The sequence below is a fragment of the Dipodomys merriami genome, unplaced genomic scaffold, assembly GCF_024711535.1.
Source record: "Dipodomys merriami isolate MVZ:Mamm:240054 unplaced genomic scaffold, mDipMer1.0.p SCAF_45, whole genome shotgun sequence".
Taxonomy (NCBI): Eukaryota; Metazoa; Chordata; class Mammalia; order Rodentia; family Heteromyidae; genus Dipodomys; species Dipodomys merriami.
In genome coordinates, this window is record NW_027206013.1 from 11764856 (window position 1) to 11788436 (window position 23581).

General features: G+C 49.0%; 1 protein-coding gene across 3 annotated transcripts in view; it reads left to right on the top strand.

Annotated features, from left to right (window-relative positions):
- Window positions 1–6151: 6151 nt before the first annotated feature.
- The window catches only part of LOC138808469 (paxillin), a 50882-nt gene continuing 33452 nt past the window's right edge, over window positions 6152–23581 (top strand). For 2 of the 3 annotated variants that reach the window (XM_069994735.1, XM_069994736.1), the window contains exon 1: window positions 6156–6284. In XM_069994735.1, coding sequence (XP_069850836.1) covers window positions 6272–6284 — 13 coding nt within the window. In that variant the 5' untranslated portion in view covers window positions 6156–6271. Of the gene's footprint in view, window positions 6285–23581 lie in introns of all 3 variants that reach the window. The other variant, XM_069994737.1, reaches the window with a different exon arrangement.

A 23581-nucleotide genomic window follows, 5' to 3' on the forward strand; every position in this document is an offset into this window, starting at 1 on the left:
AGAAAAAGAAGTTCCCAGCCCTTTTTTGGGGGGTGGGGCTGGGATGGTGCTGGTCCTATGGCGTGATTGGTCCTCAGGCCCTAGGCACTGAGTATTGTGCTGCTCAAGGCTGGTGTTCAACCATAAAGCACAGCTTCACTGCAGGCTTTTCTTTTCTTTTCTTTTTTTTTTCTTTTTTTTTTTTTTTTTTTTTTTTTTTTTTGTAGTTTATTGGAGATAAAAATCTCACAGGCTTTCCTGCCTGTGCTAGCTTCAAACTGTGATCCTCAGATCTCAGCCTCCTGAATAGCTAAGATTATAGGTTTGAGAGCCACTGTACTTGTGTCTGAACCTAATCCTTTTCTTCTCTTTCCTTTCCTTCCTTTCTTCCTCCTCCTCTTCTTCCTCTTCCTTCTCCTCCTCCTCCTCCTCCCCCAAGTCCTGGGGCTTAAACACAAGGCCTGAGCACTGTGTTTGAGCTTTTTTTTGCTCAAAGCTAGCACTCTACCACTTGAGCCACAGTGCCACTTCCAGCTTTATGGTGCTGAGGAATGGAACCCAGGGCTTCATGCATGCTGAGCCACATGCCCAGCCCTCTTTCTTCGTTCTTATCTTTTTTTTCTCCCCCCCCCTCTTGCTTTCATTCTCCTTCCTTTCTTTATTGCTGTGTGTGTGTGTGTGTAACCCAGGGCTCCAATCACTGAACTTTGAAACTCCTCTAGTTGCTTTATTTTTATACAATTTTTCCTTTTTGCTGTTGAATCCATATAAACAGAAAGTATATATATTTTCTTCTTTCTTTCTTTCTTTCTTTCTTTCTTTCTTTCTTTTTTTTTTTTTTTTGAACTCTGGGCCTGGGCACTGTCCCTCAGCTCTTCAGCTCAAAGCAAACACTCCACCACTTGAACCATAGCTCCACTTCCAATATATATAAATTTCAAAACCAAGTTTTACAATCAATGCGTCTAAGGGGCAGAGTGGTTAAGTTTGCTTGCTCCAAACCGCCAACTACTAAAAGCTCCCAGCTATAAGCCTCCCTCCCACTGTGTGAATGAGAAAATGGTAGCTCAGTTGGGTGCAGAGTCACCGGACACTGCACAGTTGGCAGATGGCAGAGACAGGATTTGAACTCCTACATCTCTGGCAACCCTGGGGATTTCCCTCAGAGGTCCCAAGTCTCTGCTAGGATACTCCCTTTGAGTCCTATGACTCCTTGAAATAAACATTTAATCTTTGCTGCATCTATGCTGGGGCCCTCTGCATACCTTTCTGAATTCCAGTCCCTCCTTTTAGAAAGCCTTTCCCAAAGGTTCCGAGCCTCAGAAAAAGAGGTCATGGTTGGCTCTTTTCCAGAATGTGTGTGTGTGTATGTGTGTGTGTGTGTGTGTGTGTGTGTGTGTGTGTGTGTGTGTGTGTGTGTGTGTGTGTGTTGCTAGGGATGGAGTGTCACACACACTAAACAGGCATTGTACCATTGAGCCATCCCCAACTCTGTGGGCTCTTTTATTTATTTATTTTTCTTGGCAGGTCCTGGGGCTTGAACTTTGGGCCTGGGCACTGTCCCTGAACTCCTTTTTGCCCAAGCTAATGCTCTACCACCTGAGCCACACCACCACTTCCAGCTTTTTCTGTGATTCATTGGAGATCAGAATCTCAAGGACTTTCCTGCTAGCCAGGCTGGCTTTGAACTTCCGTCCTCAGCTCTCAGCCTGCCGAGTAGCTAGGATTACAGTGAGACGCATGGGTTCCCAGCTTGTAGGATCTTTTTTTTCTTCCTTCCTTCCTTCCTTTTCTTCTTTCCTTCCCTTCCTTCCTTCCTTCCTTCCTTCCTTCCTTCCTTCCTTCCTTCCTTCCTTCCTTCCTCCCTCCCTCCCTCCCTCCTTCCTTCCTTCCTTCTTTTCTTTTCTTGTTGTTATGGGGCTTGACCTCTGGGCTTGGGTGCTGTCCCTGAGCTCTTCAGCTCAAGGTGAGCATTCTACCATTTGAGCCACATCATCACTGCTGGTTTTCTGGTGGTACATGGGAAGTAAGAGTCTCACAGGGACTTTCCTGTCCAGGCTGGCATTGAAACATGATCCTCAGATCTCAGCCTCCTGAGTAGCTGGGATTACAGATGTGAGGCACCAGGGCCTAGCTCAGATCTTCTGTTTTAAATGTAAGGTTTTATTTTGCTTTTGGTTGTACATGGATTTGAACTCGGGGCCTCATGCTTGCTAGGCAGCCATTATCACCTGAGCCATGCTCCCAGAGCCAAATGTTTAGTTCTAAAATATTAATTCATTTTAAAGACAGGTTAAATTATATGTGTAGTTCAGGGGCTGGGAAGGTGGCTCAGTGGTAGAGCTCATGCCTTGCATGCCAGAGGCCCTGGGTTCGATTCCTCAGCACCACATAAGCAAGAAGAAAAAAGCCGGAAGTGGCGCTGTGGCTCAAGTGGTAGAGCACTAGCCTTGAGCTGAAGAGCTGAGGGACAGCGGCCAGGCCCAGAGTTCAGGCCCCATGACCAGACCCCCCCCAAAAAAAAATTATATGTGTAGTTCAAAAGTCAGGTGACTCAAAGGCTGTATTTAAGTAGATGGGTGGGGTGGTGCATGTCTGCAATCCAAGCTCCTGGGTGGCTGGGGCAGGAGAATGGACAATTAAAGGCTAGCTGGTCTACATAGTGGGAAGGAGATGCAGGGTGGAAGAGCACCTGCCTAAACGAGCTGGAGACCATGATTTCCTGCCCACACTACCAAAACGGGGTAATGAGTAAAGTCTTTCTGTCTTACCCCTACTTCTTCAGGTAACAATTGCTTGTGTACTCTTCCAGAGTCTTCCAACATGAATATGCATGTCATAAACAAATACATGACTTCTTCCTCCACAACAGATATATATCCTGTTACTATTCTATTCCCATTTTTGTTGTTTTTGTTGGTTGTGGGGCTGGAACTCTGGGCTCTGTCCGTGAGCTCTTTAGCTCAAGGCTAGTGTTCTACCACTTGAGCCACAGTGCTACTTCTGGTTTTCTGGTGGTTAATTGGAGAGAAGAGTCTCATGGACTTTCTTGCCTGGGCTAGCTTTGAAATGTGATCCTCAGATCTCAGCCTCCTGAGTTGCCAGGATTACAGGCTTGAGCTATTGGTGCCCAGCTATGATTGTTTTGTTTATTTTGCTACCAGTATTGGGGCTCAAACTCAGGGCCTGGACACTGTCCCTTAGATTCTTTTTTGTTGTTGTTGTATTTTCAAGGCTAGCACTCTACCACTTGAACCACAGAGCCATTTCTGGCTTTTTTTTTTTTTTCTGAGTAATTTATTAGAGATAAGAGTCTCACAAGCTGGGAACTGGTAGCTCAAGCCTGTAATCCTAGCTACTCAGGAGGCTGAAATCTAAGGATTGTAGTTCAAAGCCACCCTGGGCAGGAAAAGTCCCTGTGAGACTCATATCTTCAATGAACCACCAGAAAACCGGAAATGGAGCTGAGGCTCCAGTGGTAGAGCGCTAGCCTGGAGCAAAGAGCTCAGGGACAGCTCCCAGGCCCTAGGCTCAAACCTCATGCCCAGAAAAGAAAACGTCTCACAGACTTTCCTGCCTGGGCTGTCTTTGAACTGTGATCCTCAGATCTCAGTCTCCTGAGTAGTTAGGGTGACAGGTGTGAGCCACCAGGGCCCTTCCCATATTCTGCTTCTATCTCACCTTCCACCCAGGTGAAATTATACCACATCTGGGGAATCCTGCATAGCATCACTCTACAGTGACCCCTGGTCAAGTTGGTGCTTGTGAACTATATATTGTATATTTATGTCGATGCAGCTGTTAGGGACAGTACTTTGTCAGCACACAGCAAAAGGACTAACAAGACACTAACAAGACCCCTGATACAGCATTTCCACATGCAGACACTGATCATCAGGAAAGAAGCAAGGGTGTGCTCCAAGACTACAGGGATATTCTCCTCAGCATTGATAATTACAGTGGAAACATGGAAAGAATTATGTTTAACTAGAGAATTGATTAGGGAGATGTTCGTATAGGTATGTGATATAACACTATTTTATCCCAAGGCAATGGTGACTAGAAAGAATATTGACTGCTCTGAAAAAGTATTCACAGAATCATGGTAGGTAGGTATAAAAAGCAAATTTCAAAGCAATGTGTAAATTTATTCATATATTATATATATATATATATATATATATATATATATAGAGAGAGAGAGAGAGAGAGAGAGAGAGAGAGAGAGAGAGAGTGTGAGAGAGAGAGAGATGGGGCTTCAATTCTGGGCCTGATTACTATCCGTGAGCTCTTCAGCTCAAGGCTAGCACTCTACCACTTTGAGCCACAGTGCTTCTTCCAGTTTTCTTGTGGCTAATTGGAGATAGGAGTCTCATGGATTTTCTTGCTCAGGTTGGCTTTTTTTTGGGGGGGGTCCGGTCGTGGGGCCTGAACTCTGGGCCTGGGCGCTGTCCCTCAGCTCTTCAGCTCAAGGCTAGCACTCTAACACTTGAGCCACAGCGCCACTTCCAGCTTTTTTTCTTATGTGGTGCTGAGGAATCGAACCCAGGGCCTCAGGCATGCAAGGCAAGCGCTCTACCACTGAGCCACCTTCCCAGCCCCCCCCTTTTTTTTTTGGTCAATTGTGGTTCTTGAATTCTGGGCCTAGGTACTGTCCCTCAGCTCTTCAGCTCAAGGCTAGTGCTCTACTACTTCAGTCACAACACCACTTCCGGTTCTCTGGTGGTTAATTGGAGAAGAGTCTCACAGACTATTCTGCCCAGGCTGACTTTGAACTGTGATCCTCAGATCTCAGCCTCCTGAGCAGCTAGGATTACAGGCATGAGCTACCAGCGTACCCAGTCTCCCTTAGTTTATTTGCTCAAGGTTGATGCTCTACTATTTGAGCCATAGCTTCATTTCTGGCTGGTTAGTTGGAGATTAATAGTCTCATGGAGGGGCTGGGAATGTGGCTTTGTGGTTGAGTGCTTGCCTAGCATGCATGAAGCCCTGAGTTCCATTCCTTAGTACACAATAAACAGAAAAAGCTAGAAGTGGCGTTGTGGCTCAAGTGGTAGAGTGCTAGCCCTGAGCAAAAGAAGTTCAAGGACAGTACCCAGGCCCTGAATTCAAGCCCCAGGCCTGGCAAAAACAAACGAACAAACAAAACAAAATTTCCATGGACTTTCCTACTGTGGGCTGGCTTCAAATGACAATCCTCAGATCTGAGCCTCCTGAGAGGATTACAGGTACCAGCACCCTGCATCTCAAAGGAAATTTAGATAATAACTATAGAGTATCTGTTTATCAAACACTGGATAAAGGTCAGTCATTATCATCTAATTTCTGGGTGTGTGAGAGCAGAGCCCCCTCAGGAAACTGCTTGGCACTGGGTGTGACTTTTCTGTAGTTTTCCCTTTCCTCTCTAATGTGAGGTCCTTCCTGCTCATGTAGAATTTTAGCCAAGCCTCTCGGGAGGTAGACATTATGTAAAAATTAAAGAGTGTATAACCTCAAGAGTACTGGAACTGGAGCTGGATATGTCATGCATCCCTTTAATTCCAGCAGTCAGGAAGCTGACTGGGCTTCATAGCAAAACAGTCTCAAGAAACAGACAGATAAATAAAAGTAAAGGGCTTGGGAGAGGAAAAAAGAAAAGAAAAGAAGTACTGGTTCTAGGACCCACAGTCTGGCCTGTGCCCTGTACTGCTCTTATCCAGAGGACAACCCCAGGAAAGGCGCCTGGGCCTTGCCTGTTACTGATTTAGGCTACCTAGCAGGTGACCTCTTGGGAGACAGAAGGACAGGTGGACCAATCCGACTTTGCAGTCCAGTGGAAAGTGAGGCATGTGATGACCGAATGACTGATGAGTAAGTGGACAGACAGCCATCTGCCCGAAGGTCAGGCGAGTGACTTTGCGACTGACCAGAGACTGAAGGGAAGCGCTGAAGTTCCTACGAGCCGCCATAAGCTCTCTCTGCCGCTAGGGGTCGCCACTGCCACGTCCAGCACGGCACGCTCGCGGATGGCCCCGGGGCGGGGCCGACAGTGGGGCGGGGCCATCGCGCACAGGGGGCGTGGCCATCGTGTCATGGACGCGCCAGGGGGCGGGGCGCAGGCGCGAGCGCGGGCGCGGGCGCGGGTGCGCGCAGCAGCGGCGGCGGCCGTGGCGGCGGCGGCGGCGGTGGTGGTGGCGGCGGCGGCGGCGGCGGCGGCGACGCGTTCTGTTCCGGGCCGAGAACGAGCGTCTGAAAAGTTGCGGGGCTGAGGGGAACGGCCGCGGGACGGGCAGCCGGTGCCTCGGTCCTCGCCATGGACGACCTCGGTGAGTAAGCCGGAGGCTGAGAGAGAAGCGGCGAGGGGCGCGCGGCCCCGGGCCGGGCGGGCGGGCGCGAGCGAGCGAGCGAGCGAGCGAGCGAGCGGGGATCTCCCACCCCGGGTCCGGGCCCTGCCGGCCGGGGCTCCACGGACCGCGGTCCCACCCCGGGCCTGAGTGCGGGGGTGGGGGGGGTGGGCGGGGGGAAAGGGCCCGACCCCCGCCTCGGGGTCCCCCCAACCTCGGCCCGGGGGCCCCAGCCGCCTGCCTCCGGGACAGGACCGTGGGGCGGCCCATCCCCTCCGCCCTGCGACCCCGCAGCTCCCCGCCCCCACCCGCCCGGCAGCTGCTTCATCTCTTGGGCTTCGGCCCTGCTTTCACCGACTCGTCCCCCCCAACCCCTCCTTCAGGACCACCACCTTCCTGTGCCCGACCGACATCCCCCACACACACTTCAGGGGAGATAGAACCCTTCCCCACCCCACACCCCTTTTCTTTTCCGAAGGTGAGAGTTGAGCTCGCCATGACCACACACACACATTCCCCCCCCCCCCCGTTCGAAGATAAGTTTCTCAGAATTCTCCATTAACTCCCTCTCCCCCTCCTTCCCCCCCCCATCTCCTTTCAGGTCTGGGTCATCTTAGTAGCTACTGCATTTCTCTGTATGGACCTAGTTCTCCATTTACAGACTGGATCTCTTTTTCATATCCAAACCTGGAAGGGCAAGTTGGGGAGTGATGATGTTCTCTTCCCTTCCCTTCCTCCCCCCCCCCCCCCATCCCCAGGCCCTGGTGTAATAAATGCCAGAGGAATGAGGTGGGCCTCAGAGTTTGGCCATCTGTGAACACGTCCCGACTGGTAGCCCTCTCCCCCCCCAACCCCCCTTCCAGCCTCAGGCGGTGAGCACACAGGTAAAAGGAGGACAGGATGCCCAGAACAGAGTTTTACTGTCTTCCTGTTATTGGAGCCCTGAGGCTGCGCTTTCCAGTCTAGTCTCCATCTGGTATTAGGACAGGGGGAAGAGTCACCTGGAAGCTGACTCTTACACCCAAATTGGTCGGTGCCAGGGTTCTAGGAATGCCTTGGGTGCTGCGAACCCCAGAGTGGAACGGGGTTCTCTGTTCCCTTCATGCCTCAGAGCTGCGGAGGTGGGGGGAGGGTTTCTTCTATGAAGGAATCTTGTCTTCCTCTCTGCACTGTGGTGGGCTTGTGTGACCGCTGCTGATGTGCCTCCTCTGCCCCAGGCTCTGAGAAGCAAATTCACCAGGCAGGAGGAATGAGGGGCTCCTCTCACAAGCAGTACAGGGCACCAAGTGAAGGCTGGCATTAGACTTGACTGCTTCCCTGCAGCTATTGATTTATTTATTTAGTGGGGTGTGGGGCTTGAACTCTGGGCCTGGGCGCTATTCCTCTGCTCTTCAGCTCAAGGCTAGCACTCTACCACTTGAGCCACAGCACCACTTTCGGCTTTTTCTGTTTATGTGGTGCTGAGGAATTGAACCCAGGGCCTCATGCATGCGAGGCAAACACTCTACCACTGAGCCACCTTCCCAGCTCAGGCAGTCTCCCCCACCCCCAAACAATCCTGGGGGATTACAGGGTCCTGCTTGTTTTGCAGAGTAGAGTGGCTGCAGAACATACTTTTGCCTTTGGGTCAGATTTGGCACCCATTTTTCTGGCATACTCAAGGTTGGTATGGCTTCCAGGCAGGTATTATAACTTAAGAGGAGAAGAGGCTGAGGGATGTGTGTGGAATTAGGATTTGAAAGTCTCATTGCTTCTCTAGTGGGAGCCAGGAGCAGAGTTACAGTTGTAGCACCCTGGTGGGGCTCTGTTGCTTCTGGACAGTCCCTGTGCTGTTTGAAGAACTGAGAAAGGCTTTGTAGAGTTTGCAAAGTCCGGAATTCCTGTCTTCTGACCGTCTTCCATTTAGGGCCAGGAACTGAGCTCTGAAAGGAAAGAGTATAGTGGGTTGGTGTGTGGGGGGTTGTAGGAACTGTAGAAACTGAAATTTGCTGTACTTCCCCATTCCTGGATTTTACAATCCTTTTCTAAGGTCACTCTACGGCCACTGCCATCATGACTACCTGCCTTTCACAAATTGAGAAAATTTCTTCTTGAGAAAGGCTGATTCTCTTGCCCAAGACTGCCTAGCCACAGAATGACCAATCAGTGACTGGATACCTAGTATCTAACCCCTTGAGCATAGCTCTTGAATAGGGAGAAGCAGGCCGTGAAAGGTGGTGTGGTCGCTGGGGCCATGGCTGCCACCTGTGACTTTTGCCACCTCCCACTCAGCATAGGCTGTCCAGTTGCTTGATCTGAGCTGCCTGACTTCCTTAGCCTGAGCTCCCAGGGGGCCAGCCATGCCTGGCTGACTGGGAGACTGGGGGGGGGGGTGGGGAATGGGGTGTGCAGGAGGGGTGAGGAATTTGCCTCTGAGCCTAGGCCCTGTCAGCTGTCTGGATGGCTGCTCAGCACACTGCCGTCAGCTGTTTTCCTAAGTTGGGATGGACACACAGGCCAGGGCTCTTGTTTTTATTTTTCTTCTGAGAGTGTTTTCAGCTGTGAGGCTCCTGGTCCCTAACACAGGAGAGAGTTTATGGGGGTCTGCCCTGTGGTAAGGCTGGTGGGGGGAGGGAAATAAAGCCTCTGTAATGACTGTTGGGGTTTTGTTTTTTTTGGGGGGGGGACTGAAAAAATATGGAGAGCTTGTTCCCTCCCCATAGTGGCCAGTGACAGAATCACCATGTGCTATTTAATAAGTTACAAATTTATAGCTCTTTTGGCAGAAAAACATAAACACAGCATGTCCTGCCCTTTTCCCTGTGTTCTCTCTACTTTTTGTGCTGCCCAGTGGCTGCTTGGTGGCTTTGCTCATTACTGTTTAGATGCTGGTTTGGCCGGGAGTTGGTTCTGTACAAGTTCTGGCCAGAGTTTCCTGGACAGAGTTTCTATAACACTGTGATGTACTCTGTTTACGCTTTCTGCACTGACTCCTCTCTCTCCTCGTTCATGTTCCTGATGTATTTTGAGAGTTGGGGTTGAGGGGGGACTTTGGCTACAACTGTGGTCTAACAATGATCATGCTTGCTGGATTGGAGGCAGGTGCTGGACTCAGTGCTTTGAGTGGTACTGTAACCATCCAAGAGGGAGGTGCTTTATCTCTGACTCCCAGATGGGGAAACCTGACCTCAGGTATGGAAACCTGACTGGAGGGAAGTTAAACAGTGGAGCTGGAGTTTGAACCTAAGCTAATTCAATGGCAGACCAGGTCTTTTCTTTTTTTCTTTTTTTTTCTTTTTTGCTGGTCCCGGGACTTGAACTCAAGGCCTGGGCACTGTTTCTGAGCCTCTTTGTGCTAGTGCTCTTGAGCCACAGAGGCATTTCCAGCTTTTTTGAGTAGTCTATTGGAAATAATCTCATGGAGACTTTTCTGTTCTGTTTAGCAGGCTTTGAACCTCCCATCCTTAGATCTCAGCCTTCTGAGTAGCTAGCATTACAGGTGTAAGCCACCAACACCCAGCTCAGTCCAGGTCTTTCTTAAACCTAAAACAGTAAGTGTTGTTAGGGGAATAATTGATAGTTACCTTTAAAGTTTTTGCTCTGCTCTAGGGGCTGTCCCCCGGTAATAATAGCCTGTGTGGCAGAGGGTAGGACCAGTTCAAGACTTAAGAGCTTTGCCTTCCCATCCACTAGCAGAGGGCACAGCCAGCTGTTGGCAAGGCCTAGCTGCTTCTGGAATCTGGACTTGCCTTTCAGCTTCTCTGCAGTCTTGACCCTTGGAAAACAGTGCCTCATTGTCCTTGGGGGTAAAGCTAGGGGGGTAGGGGAGTTGCCTGGGGCAGATCCACACTATGGATCCTCCCTGTTTCCATGGCAAGTCTGGATTTTGGGTTTGCCTGTCTGTGGTGCCTGTGTGTGTTAGGCCAGGTTCAGGGCACCCAGCTGCTGGGCCTGTGGCAAAGGCTAGTATTTCAAATTCAGATCATCTGAATGTAGAGGGACTTGTAACCAACCACTCTTTACATTTCTGTTCATGATACTGTATTTGATCTTGGTTGCCTATTTGATTGCTTTCCATTTCTGGAACACCCCAAATCTTTCCTGTCCCCTCCCCATACTCTTCATTCTCCCCCACCCCTTGCCAGTTCTAGGGCTTGAACTCAGGGCCCAGGCACTGTCCTTGAGCTTCTTTTGCTCAAGGCCAGCACTCTACCACTTGAGCCACAGCAATACTTCTGGCTTTTTCTGTTTATGTGGTACTGAGGAATGGAACCCAGGGCCTCATGCATGCAAGGCAAGCTCTCTACCACAGCCACATTCCCAGCCCTCCTCATTCTCTTTTCAGTCTCCCATGGCTATGCTTCCCTGTAGCTGCTTCTCTCTCCTTTTTATTTTTTCTCTTTGGCAGTATAGGGGTTTGCGCTCATGACATCTTAGTGCTCTGCCACTTGGGCCATCTCTCCGCCCCTGCTTTTTGTTGGTTATTCTGGAGATGGAACCTAGGAAACAGACTTTGCCTGGGCTCACCTCAAAATCCTTCAGATTTCAGTCCCCTGGATAGCTAGCATTATAGATGTGAACCAGTGATAGCTCTTCTGTCCTTTCTTGGAGGTATTACATTCAGGATGGGATGGATTTGTGGTGAGAGCCCTGCTCTCCTGTAATTGGCCACCTGACCAGCCACCTGTTACCCTTGAGACAACACCGTGGGCTTACAGCACAGCTGCTAGGAGAAGCTGGGTACTTCCTGAAAGACCCTTTCCCCATTACTTCTGATTGGGAGTCAGAAGCCTTCTTGTGCCCCACCACTTGTATTTGTTCAGGTATTAGGTGTACTTTGGAGCAGTCCCATTTCCAGCAGAGAGAAGTCATTAAAAAATGTCAAGGTGATGCCGGGCACCGGTGGCTCACGCCTGTAATCCTAGCTACTCAGGAGGCTGAGATCTGGGGATCACGGTTCAAAGCCAGCCAGGGCAGGAAAAGTCAGTGAGACTCTTATCTCCAATAAACCACTCAGAAAACCGGATGTGGTGCTGTGGATCAAGTGGTAGAGCGATTGCCTTGAGTTGAAGAGCTAGGGACAGTGCCCAGGCCCAGAGTTCAAGCCCCACAACTGACCAAAAAAAAAAGAAAAAAAAAAAGTCAAGGTAGAGAATGGCAGCTATCCTGTGGGAGGGTAAGAATTAGAAATATCGACCAAGCAACTTATTAAAACAGAGGTCAGGGTTTGTCTTCCTCCCAGGTGTTCATCTCTTGCCTCATGTCTGGCCTCAGCATACATTCACATCCTGATAAGTCTCCAGCTAACTGATGCCGTAGCCAGTGGGGCTCAGGGTCGACCTCTCCAGGGAGGCTCTGGACACTGGACCAGTGGCGGGCACAATGTGTGGTTGGCCAGGCCTAGCAGAGCCCAGTGACCAAGTCTTCCCTTAAAGGCGGCCTTCTAATGCTCATTTCTTGTGTGATTGTGGTTTTATGGGAGAATATTGTTACTGTTAGGTGCATGCAGAAGTATTTAGGACTGAAGTGTCAGGTTGTCTGCAACTTAGTTTTAAGTGATAGAGCAAAAAAAAAGACACACATTCATCCCTTGCTGTCTAATTGGCTCTTGCTCTTCCCCTGCCCCTTCCCCCCAGTCCCTTATTAAAAATGCACTGTATTTGCATAGGACCTTCACACTCTCCTATTCCTTCCTTCCTCCTTTCCCCTTTCCCTTCTCCTCCCCTCCCTCCCTCCCTCTCCCTCCCTTTCTCTCTCTCCGTCTCTGTCTCTCTCCGTCTCCCTCTCTCTCCCTCTCTCCCTCCCTCCCCCTCCCTCCCTCCCTCTCTCTCTTTCCTTTCTTTCTTTCTTTCTTTCTTTCTTTCTTTCTTTCTTTCTTTCTTTCTTTCTTTCTTTCTTTCTTTCTTTCTTTCTTTCTTTCTTTCTTTCTTTCTTTCTTTCTTTGTCAGTCGTGGGGCCTGAACTCGGCCTGGGCGTTGTCCCTCAGCTCTTCAGCTCAAGGCTAGTGCTCTGCCACTTGAGCCTCTGTGCCACTTCTGGCTTTTTCTGCTTATGTGGTGCTGAGGAATCGAACCCAGGGCCTCAGGTATGCAAGGCAAGCACTCTACCACTGAGCCACCTTCCCAGCCCTCGTCCCTCCGTCCCTCCCTCTTTCTCTCTTTTCTTTCTTTCTCTCACTCTTGTTTATTCTCTTTCTCCTTTCTTTCTTTGGTCAGAGACCAGAACTTGAACTCAATACCTGCTGCTTTTAATCTTTGGCTAGCACTCTGAACCACATCTTCAACTTCTCTTGTTTAAACCATCTCTAGGTTACTTGAATTACCAGATACAATGCTGTGAAAATTGTTATACTGTGTTGTTTAGAGAATAAAGACAAGAAAAATAATTATTGTACATATTGTTCAGATGCAATCTTTTTCTTTTTGGTGCCATTCTTAGAGCTTGAATTCAGGTCCTGGGCATTGTCCCTCAGCTCTTTTGCTCAAGGCTAGTGCTCTACCACTTTGAGCCACAGCTCCACTTCTGGTTTTTGGTGGGTAACTGGAGATAGTAGTCTCACCCTTATCCTCAAATCTCAGCCTCTTGAGTAGCTTGGATTACAGGTGTGAGCCATGGGCACCCAGCTGCATAGTACTATTATTGGTGAAAAACAACAACAACCTTGATCAGGCCACAAAGACAGGGTACAGAGATTAGGCACAGGAGTAGGTGGGGTGACATTGGTCAGACTGGTTTGGGACAGGAGAGAAGCTGTCCCTGGTTGGAGTTTGGAAGGGCTTGTCTGGACTGGTGGGCTGCAGAGCAAGACTTTACATAATGCCTAACAATCCTGGGGAAAGCTCAAGCCCTGAAGGTGCGAAAGAGATGCCTTTTGCTTTACTTCCTGAACCGTGGCCAAGGAGGTTTCTAGGCTTGCCACTCAGATCTGGCCCATCCAGTTCTCCAGCTGCATAGTTCCTCTCCTAGATTGTCCACTCTCTCCAAGGTCCTTCTTTTGTATAGTTTGTACTGACTCAAAGCTGGGCTTCTTAGTCTTACATCTTTTGGGGGAAATAGTAGGACTCTGGCACCAGTGGCCTGCTAGTCTCAGAAGCAGAGTTGAGGGCTCTAGTGTCTACTAGAAACATTCTGGGCTACTAGCTGGCTTGCAAGAGGGGAATGCTTTGTGGAGGGTCTTCTTTGAGCCTCATGTGTGTCTGTCAGTGAGCAAGGATGCAGACAGAGTCTGGCCACTTGGAAGGGATCATGGGATCCTCCTATCCAGGTCTTGGAGTGGGGAGTCAGGGCCTTACTTTTCTTATGTGAAAAGCAGCGAGATGTGTCTTTTATGGGGGAAGGGGGTGGTGCTGGAGGAAGCTTTATGTAATTCTTGGCTGGGGCTCAGGTAATTGTTTTAATGAAATGGAATGCAGCTTATTCTGAACTCACTTGGCAGAAACAGCCATGTTCTGTTCTGTTTTCTTGTTGAGAGAGCAGGGCACACATTTCCAGCTGTTTTGAATTGTAGGTCCCTGAGTGAGCATGCAAGGTGGGCAGAAACCTCCAGGGAGTGTCTTCCTAGTGTAGTTCTAGGTTTGACCTTATTCTTCTGGGCAGAGGTGGCTTCTTGTTCCTCCTCCTCCTTCTCCTCCTCCTCCTCCTCCTCCTCCTCCTCCTCCTCCTCCTCCTCCTCCTCCTCCTCCTCCTCTCCTCCTTCTCCTCCTCCTCCTCCTCCTCCTCCTCCTCTCCTCCTTCTCCTCCTCCTCCTCCTCTCCTCCTCCTCCTCCTCCTCCTCCTCCTCCTCTCCTCCTCCTCCTCCTCCTCTTCTTCTTCTTCTTTTTCTTCTTTTTTCTTCGTTGTTGTCATAGTTGTGTCGTCGTTGTCGTCGTCGTCGTCCTCCTCCTCCTCCTCGTGCTGGTCATAAGGCTTGAACTCAGGGCCTGGGTGGGCGCTGTCCCTGAGCTTTTTTGCTCGAGGCTAGTGCTCTACCACTTGAGCCACAGCTCCAATTGAGGCTAGTGCTTTACTACTTGAGCCACAGCTTTTTTGGTGGTTAACTGGCTGCCCAGGCTGGCTTTGAACTGTGATCCTCAGATCTCAGTCTCCTGAGAAGCTAGGATTACAGGCCGAGGAATATATACCAGTGCCCAGTCACAGGCTTCTTTTCTTACTCCCCCCTCCCTTGTGTATGTGTGTGTGTGTGTGTGCGCGTGCGCGTGCACGCGCGCGTGCAAGCATGAACTCAGGACTCACATGCTTACTTGGCTTTTTCCACCATGATGTCAGTTCCAGCTTTTGACAGTTAATTAGAGACAAGAGTCTTGGAAATTTGCTTTGGCTGGCTTCCAACTTCAGTCCTCAAATCTCAGCCTCCTGAATGGCTAGGATTATAGGCATGACCAACAGCACCTGGCTCTTTCCTAACTATTTTGCTTCTGTTTTTAACAAAATCTGGCCAGTTCTTTCAAATCTTCTGCCTCAGATCTTACTCTAGTGGCCGTATTTTCCTTTTCCTTCCTTAGGCTGGGCTTGGTTCTCTCTGTTGAACCTTCCCATCTTCCGTTCTCACTTTGTTTTCCCAAAGGATTTCTTTCAATTCCCTGTAGTTTTCCCTAGGTATCAGGCAATTTGTCTGCTTGCATGACCTCTGTTAGAACTTGTGTACTGACCACTCCTAAATTTCTATTTCCTCCCCTGACGTGGATTCTATTGTTCAGATTCTTCCGGTTTGCACACCAGAAAAGACCTAACTCATTTCCTTTTTATTCTCTCTTTTGAGGCTTCATCTGTGGTCTTGATCTCTCTGTTACAGCCCCATTCTTTGGCCTAAATTAAATAGTGGATTTTTCTGAACCTTAATAAGGTTGAGGGGACGTTTTCTTGTCTTTCACTATTTTTGCTATTCTGACAATAACCCTGTGAGATAGATAGCAGTACAACTGCCAAATGGAGAAGCTAAACCGAAACTCAGAGGAGTTAGGGAAAAGGGAACACTCATTGTCAACACTGATAATGTTGCAAGAACTTGCAGGTCTTCTAGTTCCTAGTATCTTTTTGTTTGTTTTCATACTGCAAATCCAGAAGCATGTTAGATTTGACTTGTAAACTTGTGTTGCTTGGTTTCCTGTATTTAAAATGTCAGTGCTGGCTCAGGGCTGGCAAGGTGGCTCAGTGGTAGAGCACTTGCCTTGCATGCTCGAGGCCCTGGGTTGGATTCCTCAGCACCACATAAGCAAAAAGAAAAAAGCTGGAAGTGGCGCTGTGGCTCAAGTGGTAGAGCGCTAGCCTTGAGCTGAAGAGCTGAGGGAGAGCACCCAGGCCCAGAGTTCAGGCCCCACTACCAGACCCCCCCCCCAAAAAAAAAAAAATGTCAGCGCTGGCTGGGAATGTGACTTAGTGATAGAGTGCTTGCCTAGCATGCATGAAGCCCTGGGTTTGAATCCTCAGTACCACATAAACAAAAAAGTCAGACGTGGCACTGTGGCTCAAGTGGTAGAGTGTGAACCTTGAACAAAAGAAGCACAGGGACAGTGCCCAGGTCCTGAGTTCAAGCCCCAGGACTGGCAAAAAAAAAAAGTGCAGGGGCTGGTGGCTCATGCCTATAATCTTAGCTGCTCAGGAGGCTGAGATCTGAGGATTGTGGTTCAAAGCCGGTCCAGGCAAGAAAGTCCATTAGACTCATCTCCAATTAATCACAGAAAAAGTTGAAAGTGACTCTGTAGCTCAAGTGATAGAGTACTAGCCTTGAGTGTAAAAGCCCAGGGACAGTGCCCAGGCCCTGTGTTCAAGTCTCACAACTGACAAAAAATATATACATACACACATATCAGATGAATTGTCAGTAGTTAAAACATTTGGAGTGTACCTCAAAATTTTATGGCATAGAGCTGGGAAGGTGGCTCAGTGGTAGAGCGCTTGCCTTGCATGCATGAGGCCCTGGGTTCGATTCCTCAGCACCACATAAGCAAAAAAGAAAAAAAACTGGAAGTGGCACTATGGCTCAAGTGGTAGAGCTGAGGGACAGCCTGTTGCCCAGACCCAGAGTTCAGGCCCCACGACCGGACCAAAAAAAAAAAAAATTATGTCATTTCTTTTGAAAAATCTGATTTGCCCTCCTTGGGTATATGTTGTTCATTGCAGTACTTATTTGACCCCATAATTCCATCCCTAATTTCTGACCCTCTGTTTTTCCATTGGGTGTAGCTGCCCTCCTGACTTTTGTTCTGGGGGTTCTAAGAATAACCTCTGTTGCCCTATATGCCCTATATAATAAACACACAGTTGCCTCTCTGAGTTAGATTGACTTCTGGTCAAAAAAGCATTCCGCTGTGCCTTGGGTCTTCATCTTGGTCTAAATTGAACAAAATAGCTTCCTCCTTGTTTGTCTCCATACCTTCTCCCTTTAAGAACTTAGTGAAGTGGTCTTTCTGAGTTGAGCCCCTGTCCCCATTAAAGCTAGCCCACCTGATGGCCCATCACTTAGACATAGGTTGGCAGAACTGGGCAAATTAGGTTTCCTTTTGTTTCCCCATAACCCGGTAAGTAAGCTTCTTGAGGACAGGGATTTTATCCTCCTTTCAAGCATCTCATACTGCCAAGAACCACTATTCCCCTTTGTGGTTGCTTGATAAATATTTGATGGTGGTTGATGATTAAAAGGGTATGTGGACACCCATTGCGATTCCCAACCTCCAGCAAACCACTTCCTCCTCTGGAGAGCCTTAGTGAGAAGTTTTCTAATCCAGGCTAGGTTGGCCACCTGATGCCACAGTCAGAACCCAGGTGCCCAAGCAACCCCACCAGGGTCTCTACCACTTGCTACCGTGTGACCTCAGCCTGTCACTTGAACTGTGAGCCCTCATCCTTCCCCTATCTTCATCCAGCTGCTTCAAAGTGCTGGGCAATGGACGTGGTTAGCATTGGTTCTTGGATCCAGATCTAGACACTCCTTTGAGGAGTAGGCCTCTGGTGTTTCCCCTCTGTGTTCTAGTACACATATCTGCTGATCTTGGCAGTGGGCATTTAGTGCACATTTGCCTGTTTGCCATCCTGCTGCCTAAGGAGGAATCTAACTTCTGTTGTTTTCTGTAACTTGGGCCACTTCGTGGCCCTGTGGATTGGAGAAGGTGCAGTGGTCATATAGTGCTGGTGATGTCAGGTTGGGTCTTGGTTCTGTGACATTAATTTCCCTCGAGTCTCTTTGGCGGCTTTGAGGAGGAAGTGGTGCAGGGAGGAGGTTTCTCAGTGGCTTGGCTTGTACTAATCACTCATCTAATGCTACTATTTGAGAGCTGCCACAGTGAGCCGCTGTGGAATCCATTCCTGTATCAGCTGTGGGCTTCTCCCAGTCCTCTTAGGCCATGGTGACATCCGGGAACCTCCCTGTGTGGGGTGGCCATGGAGGATCCCAGTAGCCAGAGAATAAAGGAGATTTCTTTTTCTGGCCTGTGAACCATCTATTGACTGGACTCAGTCATTTGATGGAAGCTGGCCCTGGGGACTGCCCCTTGTCCAGGGCCTACCCTTAGCTCTTTGGGTGTCACAGGCTTTCCTGTTTCCAGGAGTGTTCTTCTTCCTTAGGTGGAAATGGGAGGGTCCAGAGGCCCACACTTGGTTTTTCTGGATCTGCCACTTCCTCTGTAGACTCCAGGCTCTGCTGGCTGGAGGGGGGTGTGTTTCTCACCCCCAAAAGCTCTGGGAGAGCTGGGTCAGGCTTGACTTCTCTACGGTGAGTGTGAAGGAGCAGCCAGTGTCTGGAGTACTATACTCGTTCTTCACTATCTCAAGTTGGCTACCCTCCTAAGCTCATTTGGTCATTTGCTACCCATCCTGCCAACTCCTCTGTACCCAGGAGTATGTATGGTTGCTTCACCCCTCCTTAGTGCCAGCCTCGCCGTATCTCTGGGGTGAGGTTGCTGTTGGATAGCTGGGTGATTGTCCTCTGCTTTTCCCTGCCCACCCATCTCAGATGGCCCTTTCTGTTGTATCCTGAACTTTCAAAACTTCCTGTCCCTTCTTGCTCTTTGGAAGTCAGCACATGAAATTATTTTGCTTGATGTGCTGAGGCAGCTAAGCTGGAAACAAGCTGGGACAGAAGAGCGTCACCTGGAGGAGGTTGTCATGGCTTCCTGTGGTCACTTGTGGTCATCTGCTTCCAAACATCCTGTTTATGCCCCTAGAGTAGCAGGAACACTGACCAGGAGCCAGCTGTTCTCTGCCTAGCTTTGGGATAAGCTTGGCTCTTAGTGTCCCTGTCCATCTGCCCCCAACAAATGGCACGTGGTTTGCTGGTTGCTGGCTGTTGAAGACATTGCCTTGTGCTTCCTCCTCTCTCTGCCTTGACTGCCTGTGAGGCAGTGGTCCCCTGAAAGTGCTCAGTTGGCTTTTAGATTGATTATGCCCTTCCACTGTGCTCCAGAAGGAGCCACAGAACCATGTCATCTCCTCTGGCTGGAGGTCTGTGCCACCACCTCTTTCACTCAGAGATGCTCACTTTTTTGGGGGGGGAGGGGGGTCCGGTCGTGGGGCCTGAACTCTGGGCCTGGGCGCTGTCCCTCAGCTCTTCAGCTCAAGGCTAGCGTTGTACCACTTGAGCCACAGCGCCACTTCTGGCTTTTTTTCTTTTTGCTTATGTGGTGCTGGGGAATCGAACCCAGGGCCTCATGCATGCAAGGCAAGCGCTCTACCACTGAGCCACCTTCCCAACCCCACATTTTATTTATTTTTATGCTGTCCTGGGCCTGAAATTTAGGTCTTGGGTGGGGCTGTCCCCTGAGCTTTTTTTTTTTTTTTTTTTCTTTTTCTCCCTTACGGTCTTGACCTCAGGGCCTGAGCACTGTCCCTGAGCTTCATTTTGCTCAAGGCTAGCACTTTACCACTTCAGCCACAGTGTCACTTCTGATTTTTTCTGTTTATATGGTGCAAGGAATCAAACCCAGGGTACTCTACCACTCGAGTTATAGCCCCACTTCCAGTTTTCTGGTGGTTTATTGGAGATAAGAGTCTCACAGACTACTTTCCTGCCCAGGCTGGCTTTGAACCTTGATCCTCAGCTCTCAGTCTTCTGATAGGATTACAAGCATGAACCACCGGTGCCTGGCTTTTCTTTAATTTTTGAAAAGAAAAATGTAAAAACACTTGTCATGTGGGAGGGTGATACATAGACTACTTCTGGGGAAGAGGAAGAGAGGGAGGGGACAGGCTAGTCGTGTTTATATTTGCATTTTGTGTCTGTGCAAATCATCTGTGGAGCACAGGCAGTGTGCCTGGTCTGCAGCGGTGGTGAGAAATGTCAGCCAGGTGTGTTGGAGGATGGGTGTTGAACACTGACCCCTGCCCGGATTATCAGGGACTGCAACTACGCTTGGGAAGTGCAGCTTGAGCTGGTGTGTAGAGGGGAGGGGCAGGGAGGTGCAGAAGGAAGGAGCATTTCTGCTGTGTGCCTGTGCCTTGGACTTCAGTGAACAAAGCCCTGAGCTTCCTCTTCTTGTTCCTCATACCAACCTCCTGTGGGTCCTCTGTCCTTTTGCCAGTTAGTTCTTGTGTTATTTGCTTTTCTCTTTAGCTTCATTGTGAAGGGCTTTTCTCAGTTCCTGAGTGCTCTCAGTTGGAGAGTTGAAACCTCCATGTCCAGCTACAAGTATGTATGGATTCGTCTCTTTCTCCTTCTAGTTCTGTTCACTTTTGCTTTCTTGCCTTTGAAGTACTGTTACTGGCTGTGCTGCATTCGGAATGAGTATTTCTTTGTGATGAAGTGATCCTCTTATCCTCATGGATGTCCCTCTTCTAGGAATATTACTGTCTAGAAGTCTACCTTATCAGCTATTAAAAGAAGCGCCTCAGCTTAGCTTTCCTTTCCTTTTCTCTCTCTCTCTTTCTCCCTCCTTCCCCTCTTTCTTTTTTCCTTCCTTCCTTCCTTCCTTCCTTCCTTCCTTCCTTCCTTCCTTCCTTCCTTCCTTCCTTCTTTCCTTCCTTCCTTTTTTTGGTCAGTCGTGGAACCCGAACTCTGGGCCTGGCACTGTCCCTCAGCTCTTCAGCTCTACCACTTGAGCCACAGGGCCACTTCCGGCTTTTTCTGCTTATGTGGTGCTGAGGAATCGAACCCAGGGCCTCATGCATGCAAGACAAGCACTCTACCACTGAGCCACCTTCCCAGCCCTCCCCTCTTTCTTGATACTGGCTTTAATAACGGAAGTTGATTGGAGCACCCACAGTAGTGACTTGGGCAGGCTGATAGATTTCCAGCTCAGTCCAGATGGCGTCATCTGTTTAATGACCTGAGAAGGACTGTGCAGGTCAGGGTTGTGCCTGCAGATTCTCATCTGGAAACAATCTCACATCTTAGAATGTTCCCCACAGGAGTTTTTCTTGCAGTGGTTCTCAGAGCATCTGAACTTGGCCTTCACTTTGAGGTTCTATTCCTTCATATTCTGAGCGAGTCAGCAGTTACCTCCAGGGATCTTTCACCGTGGCTGATAGAGTAATTCTGACTCGGTGAATTGCTCCCTCTGCTTCCATGGTGTCTTGCAGAGCTTTGGCTGTAGTGTGGTGTGGCACCCTGACTGACTTGTTCCTAGGTGAGAACGAGCAGCTGACCCAGTCTTCCTCAGAAGACCTCTGAGCTTTTTTGTTTTTCTTTTGAGAAGACAGTCTCACTGTGTGGCCCAGGCTGGCCTTCAAATCCGAGGCTCAAGGGAGCCTCAAGGGATCCTGCCTCCATTTCTTATGTAACTGGGACTATAGGCACTTGCCAATTATGCCTTTTATATTTTTTTTGGTGCTAGTGATAGAACTCGGAGCCATGCTCATGCTAGGCAATCACTCAGCTATGGAGCTGAGTCTTACCCTATGATTTGACCTTTATTCATTTATTTAGTTAGTTAGTTGTTATTGGTGGGGCATGAACTCAGGGCTCTTTTTGCTCAAGGCTAACATTCTAGCACTTTGACTCACAGCTTCACCTCCAGTTTTCTGGTAGTTAATTGTAGATGAGAGCCGGGTGCCGGTGGCTCATGTCTGTAATCCTAGCTACTCAGGAGGCTGAGATCTGAGGATAGAGGTTCAAAGCCAGCCGAGCAGGAAAGTCCGTGAGATTCTTATCTCCAATAAACCACTGGAAAACCGGAAGTGGTGCTGTGGCTCAAGTGGTAGAGTGCTGGCCTTGAGCTGAAGAGCGCAGGGACAGCACCCAGGCTCAGAGTTCAAGCCCCACGATCAACCAAAAAAAAAAAAAAATTGTAGATGAGAGTCTCACAGACTTTTCTACCTGGGCTGCCTTTGAACCATGATCCTCAGATTTCAGTCTCCTGAGTAGCCAGGATGACACGCATGAGCTATGAGCACTCAGCTGTTTGACTTTTTAAATTTTTTTTTTTTTTGTCAGTCATGGAGCTTAAACTCAGGGACTGAGCACTGGCCCTGAGCCTTTTTGCTCAAGGATAGCACTCTACTACTTTAAGCCACAGTGCCACTTCTGATTTTCTGGTTGTTAATTGGAGATAAGAGTCTCATGAACTTTCCTGCCCAGACTGGCTTTGAACTGTGATCCTCAGATCTCAGTCTCCAGAGTAGTTAGGATTATAGGCGTGAGCCACTAGAGCCTGACAACTTTTTTGATGTTAATGTTTACATGGCATATCTTTATGGCTTTCTAGTTAGTTTTTTTTTTAAGTCTACATGTTTTTTTTGGGGGGGGTCTGGTCATGGGGCCTGAACTCTGGGCCTGGGCACTGTCCCTCAGCTCTTCAGCTCAAGGCGAGCGCTCTACCACTTGAGCCACAGTGCCACTTCTGGTTTTCTGAGTGGTTTATTGGAGAGAAGAGTCTCACAGACTTTCCTGCCTGGGCTGGCTTAGAACCGTGATCCTCAGATCTCAGCCTCCTAAGTAGCTAGGATTACAGGCATGAGCCACCATTGCTGAGCCACTGGCCTCAGTCTTTCAAGTAACTGGGAATAATACATGTACTACTCAGCTGCTTGGTAAATTGAGGCAGACGAAGGGTCCCTTGAACCCAGAAGTTCAAGGCCTAACTTGTCCATTTACCAAGACCCTGTGTCAAGATAGAGAGAGAGAGAGAGAGAGAGAGGGCTGAGAATGTGGCTTAGTGGTGGAGTGCTTTCCTAGCATGCATGAAGCCCTGGGTTCAGTTCCTTAGTACCACATAAGTAGAAAAAGCTGGAAGTGGTAGAGTGCTAGCCTTCAACAAAAGAAGGTCAGGGACAGTGCCCAGGTCCTGAGTTCAAGCCCCAGAACTGGCCAAAAAAAAAAAAAAAGAGTGGGAGAGATGGGGGGAGGAGGGGGGAGAGAGAGGGGGAGAGGAGGAAGAGGAGGAAGAGGAAAAAGGAGGAGAAAAGAGGGAAAGAAGGAAAGAAAGAAGGATCATGAGAAAGAAAAGAAGTGAAGCAAAAATATAAATAATGGTTGGGGGTATAATACCTACTTAACATGTGATAGGCCTGGTGTTTAATCCCTAGCACTAGAACCAAAATAAAAGTCTGAAGAAATTTACTCATGTTGGGAAAACATTTTTCTCTTCCTTTCCTTTCAGTTTCCCTTTCTCTTCCTATAAACTGAGGCTTCCTCCCTGGGGTTCCGGTGAGCCTGACTGATAGGAGCGTGCTTTGTGGATCATCTCATCTGCTTGGCAGTTACGGTTATCAGTGATGCTATCTAGACTATGAAGCCCAAAGTGGGTGTTGCTAACAAATTCCAGTAGTGTACTTCCTGCTCACATCTGCTGCCTGCCCTGCTCCTATGGGAGAGGTGTGACCCTATCTTCAGGAAGCTGGAGCTGCCATTCTCCTTGTTCTTTCTTATTGCGTCACTTGCAGATGCCCTCCTCTCCTTCTTCTCCAGCTTCAAACTGAGATAGTGCCTGGCCCAAGGCCCTAACCCTCTCTGGTGCCTGAACTCCCTCCCATTGCCTCATTCCTGAGCACTGATCCCACCTAACACAGCTCCAGCTCCCCTCCCCCACTGCAAAGAAAGCCAGGCAGGCCACACAGTGAGCTGAAACCTTACGTGCCCACAAGCCTCTGTGTCTGGCCACGAAGTCTTGTGGAGTATTCCTTTGATTTTTTTTTTTTGATAGGGTCTTATATTTTTGACTAGGTCTGGCCTCAGACCTATGCCACCTATGTGTCTGAGATTAGACATTATAAATGTGCATTAGCACATCTGGCTTGTTGGATTTTTCTTGAGGTCTTGCTAACTTTTTTGTCTGGGGTGTCCTTGAATTGTGAACTTCCTGATCTTCCTGCCTAGCTGTTTTTGGGGGTAGGAGTAGTGTGGTTGGAGGACCAGGAGATGGCATGAAGATCTC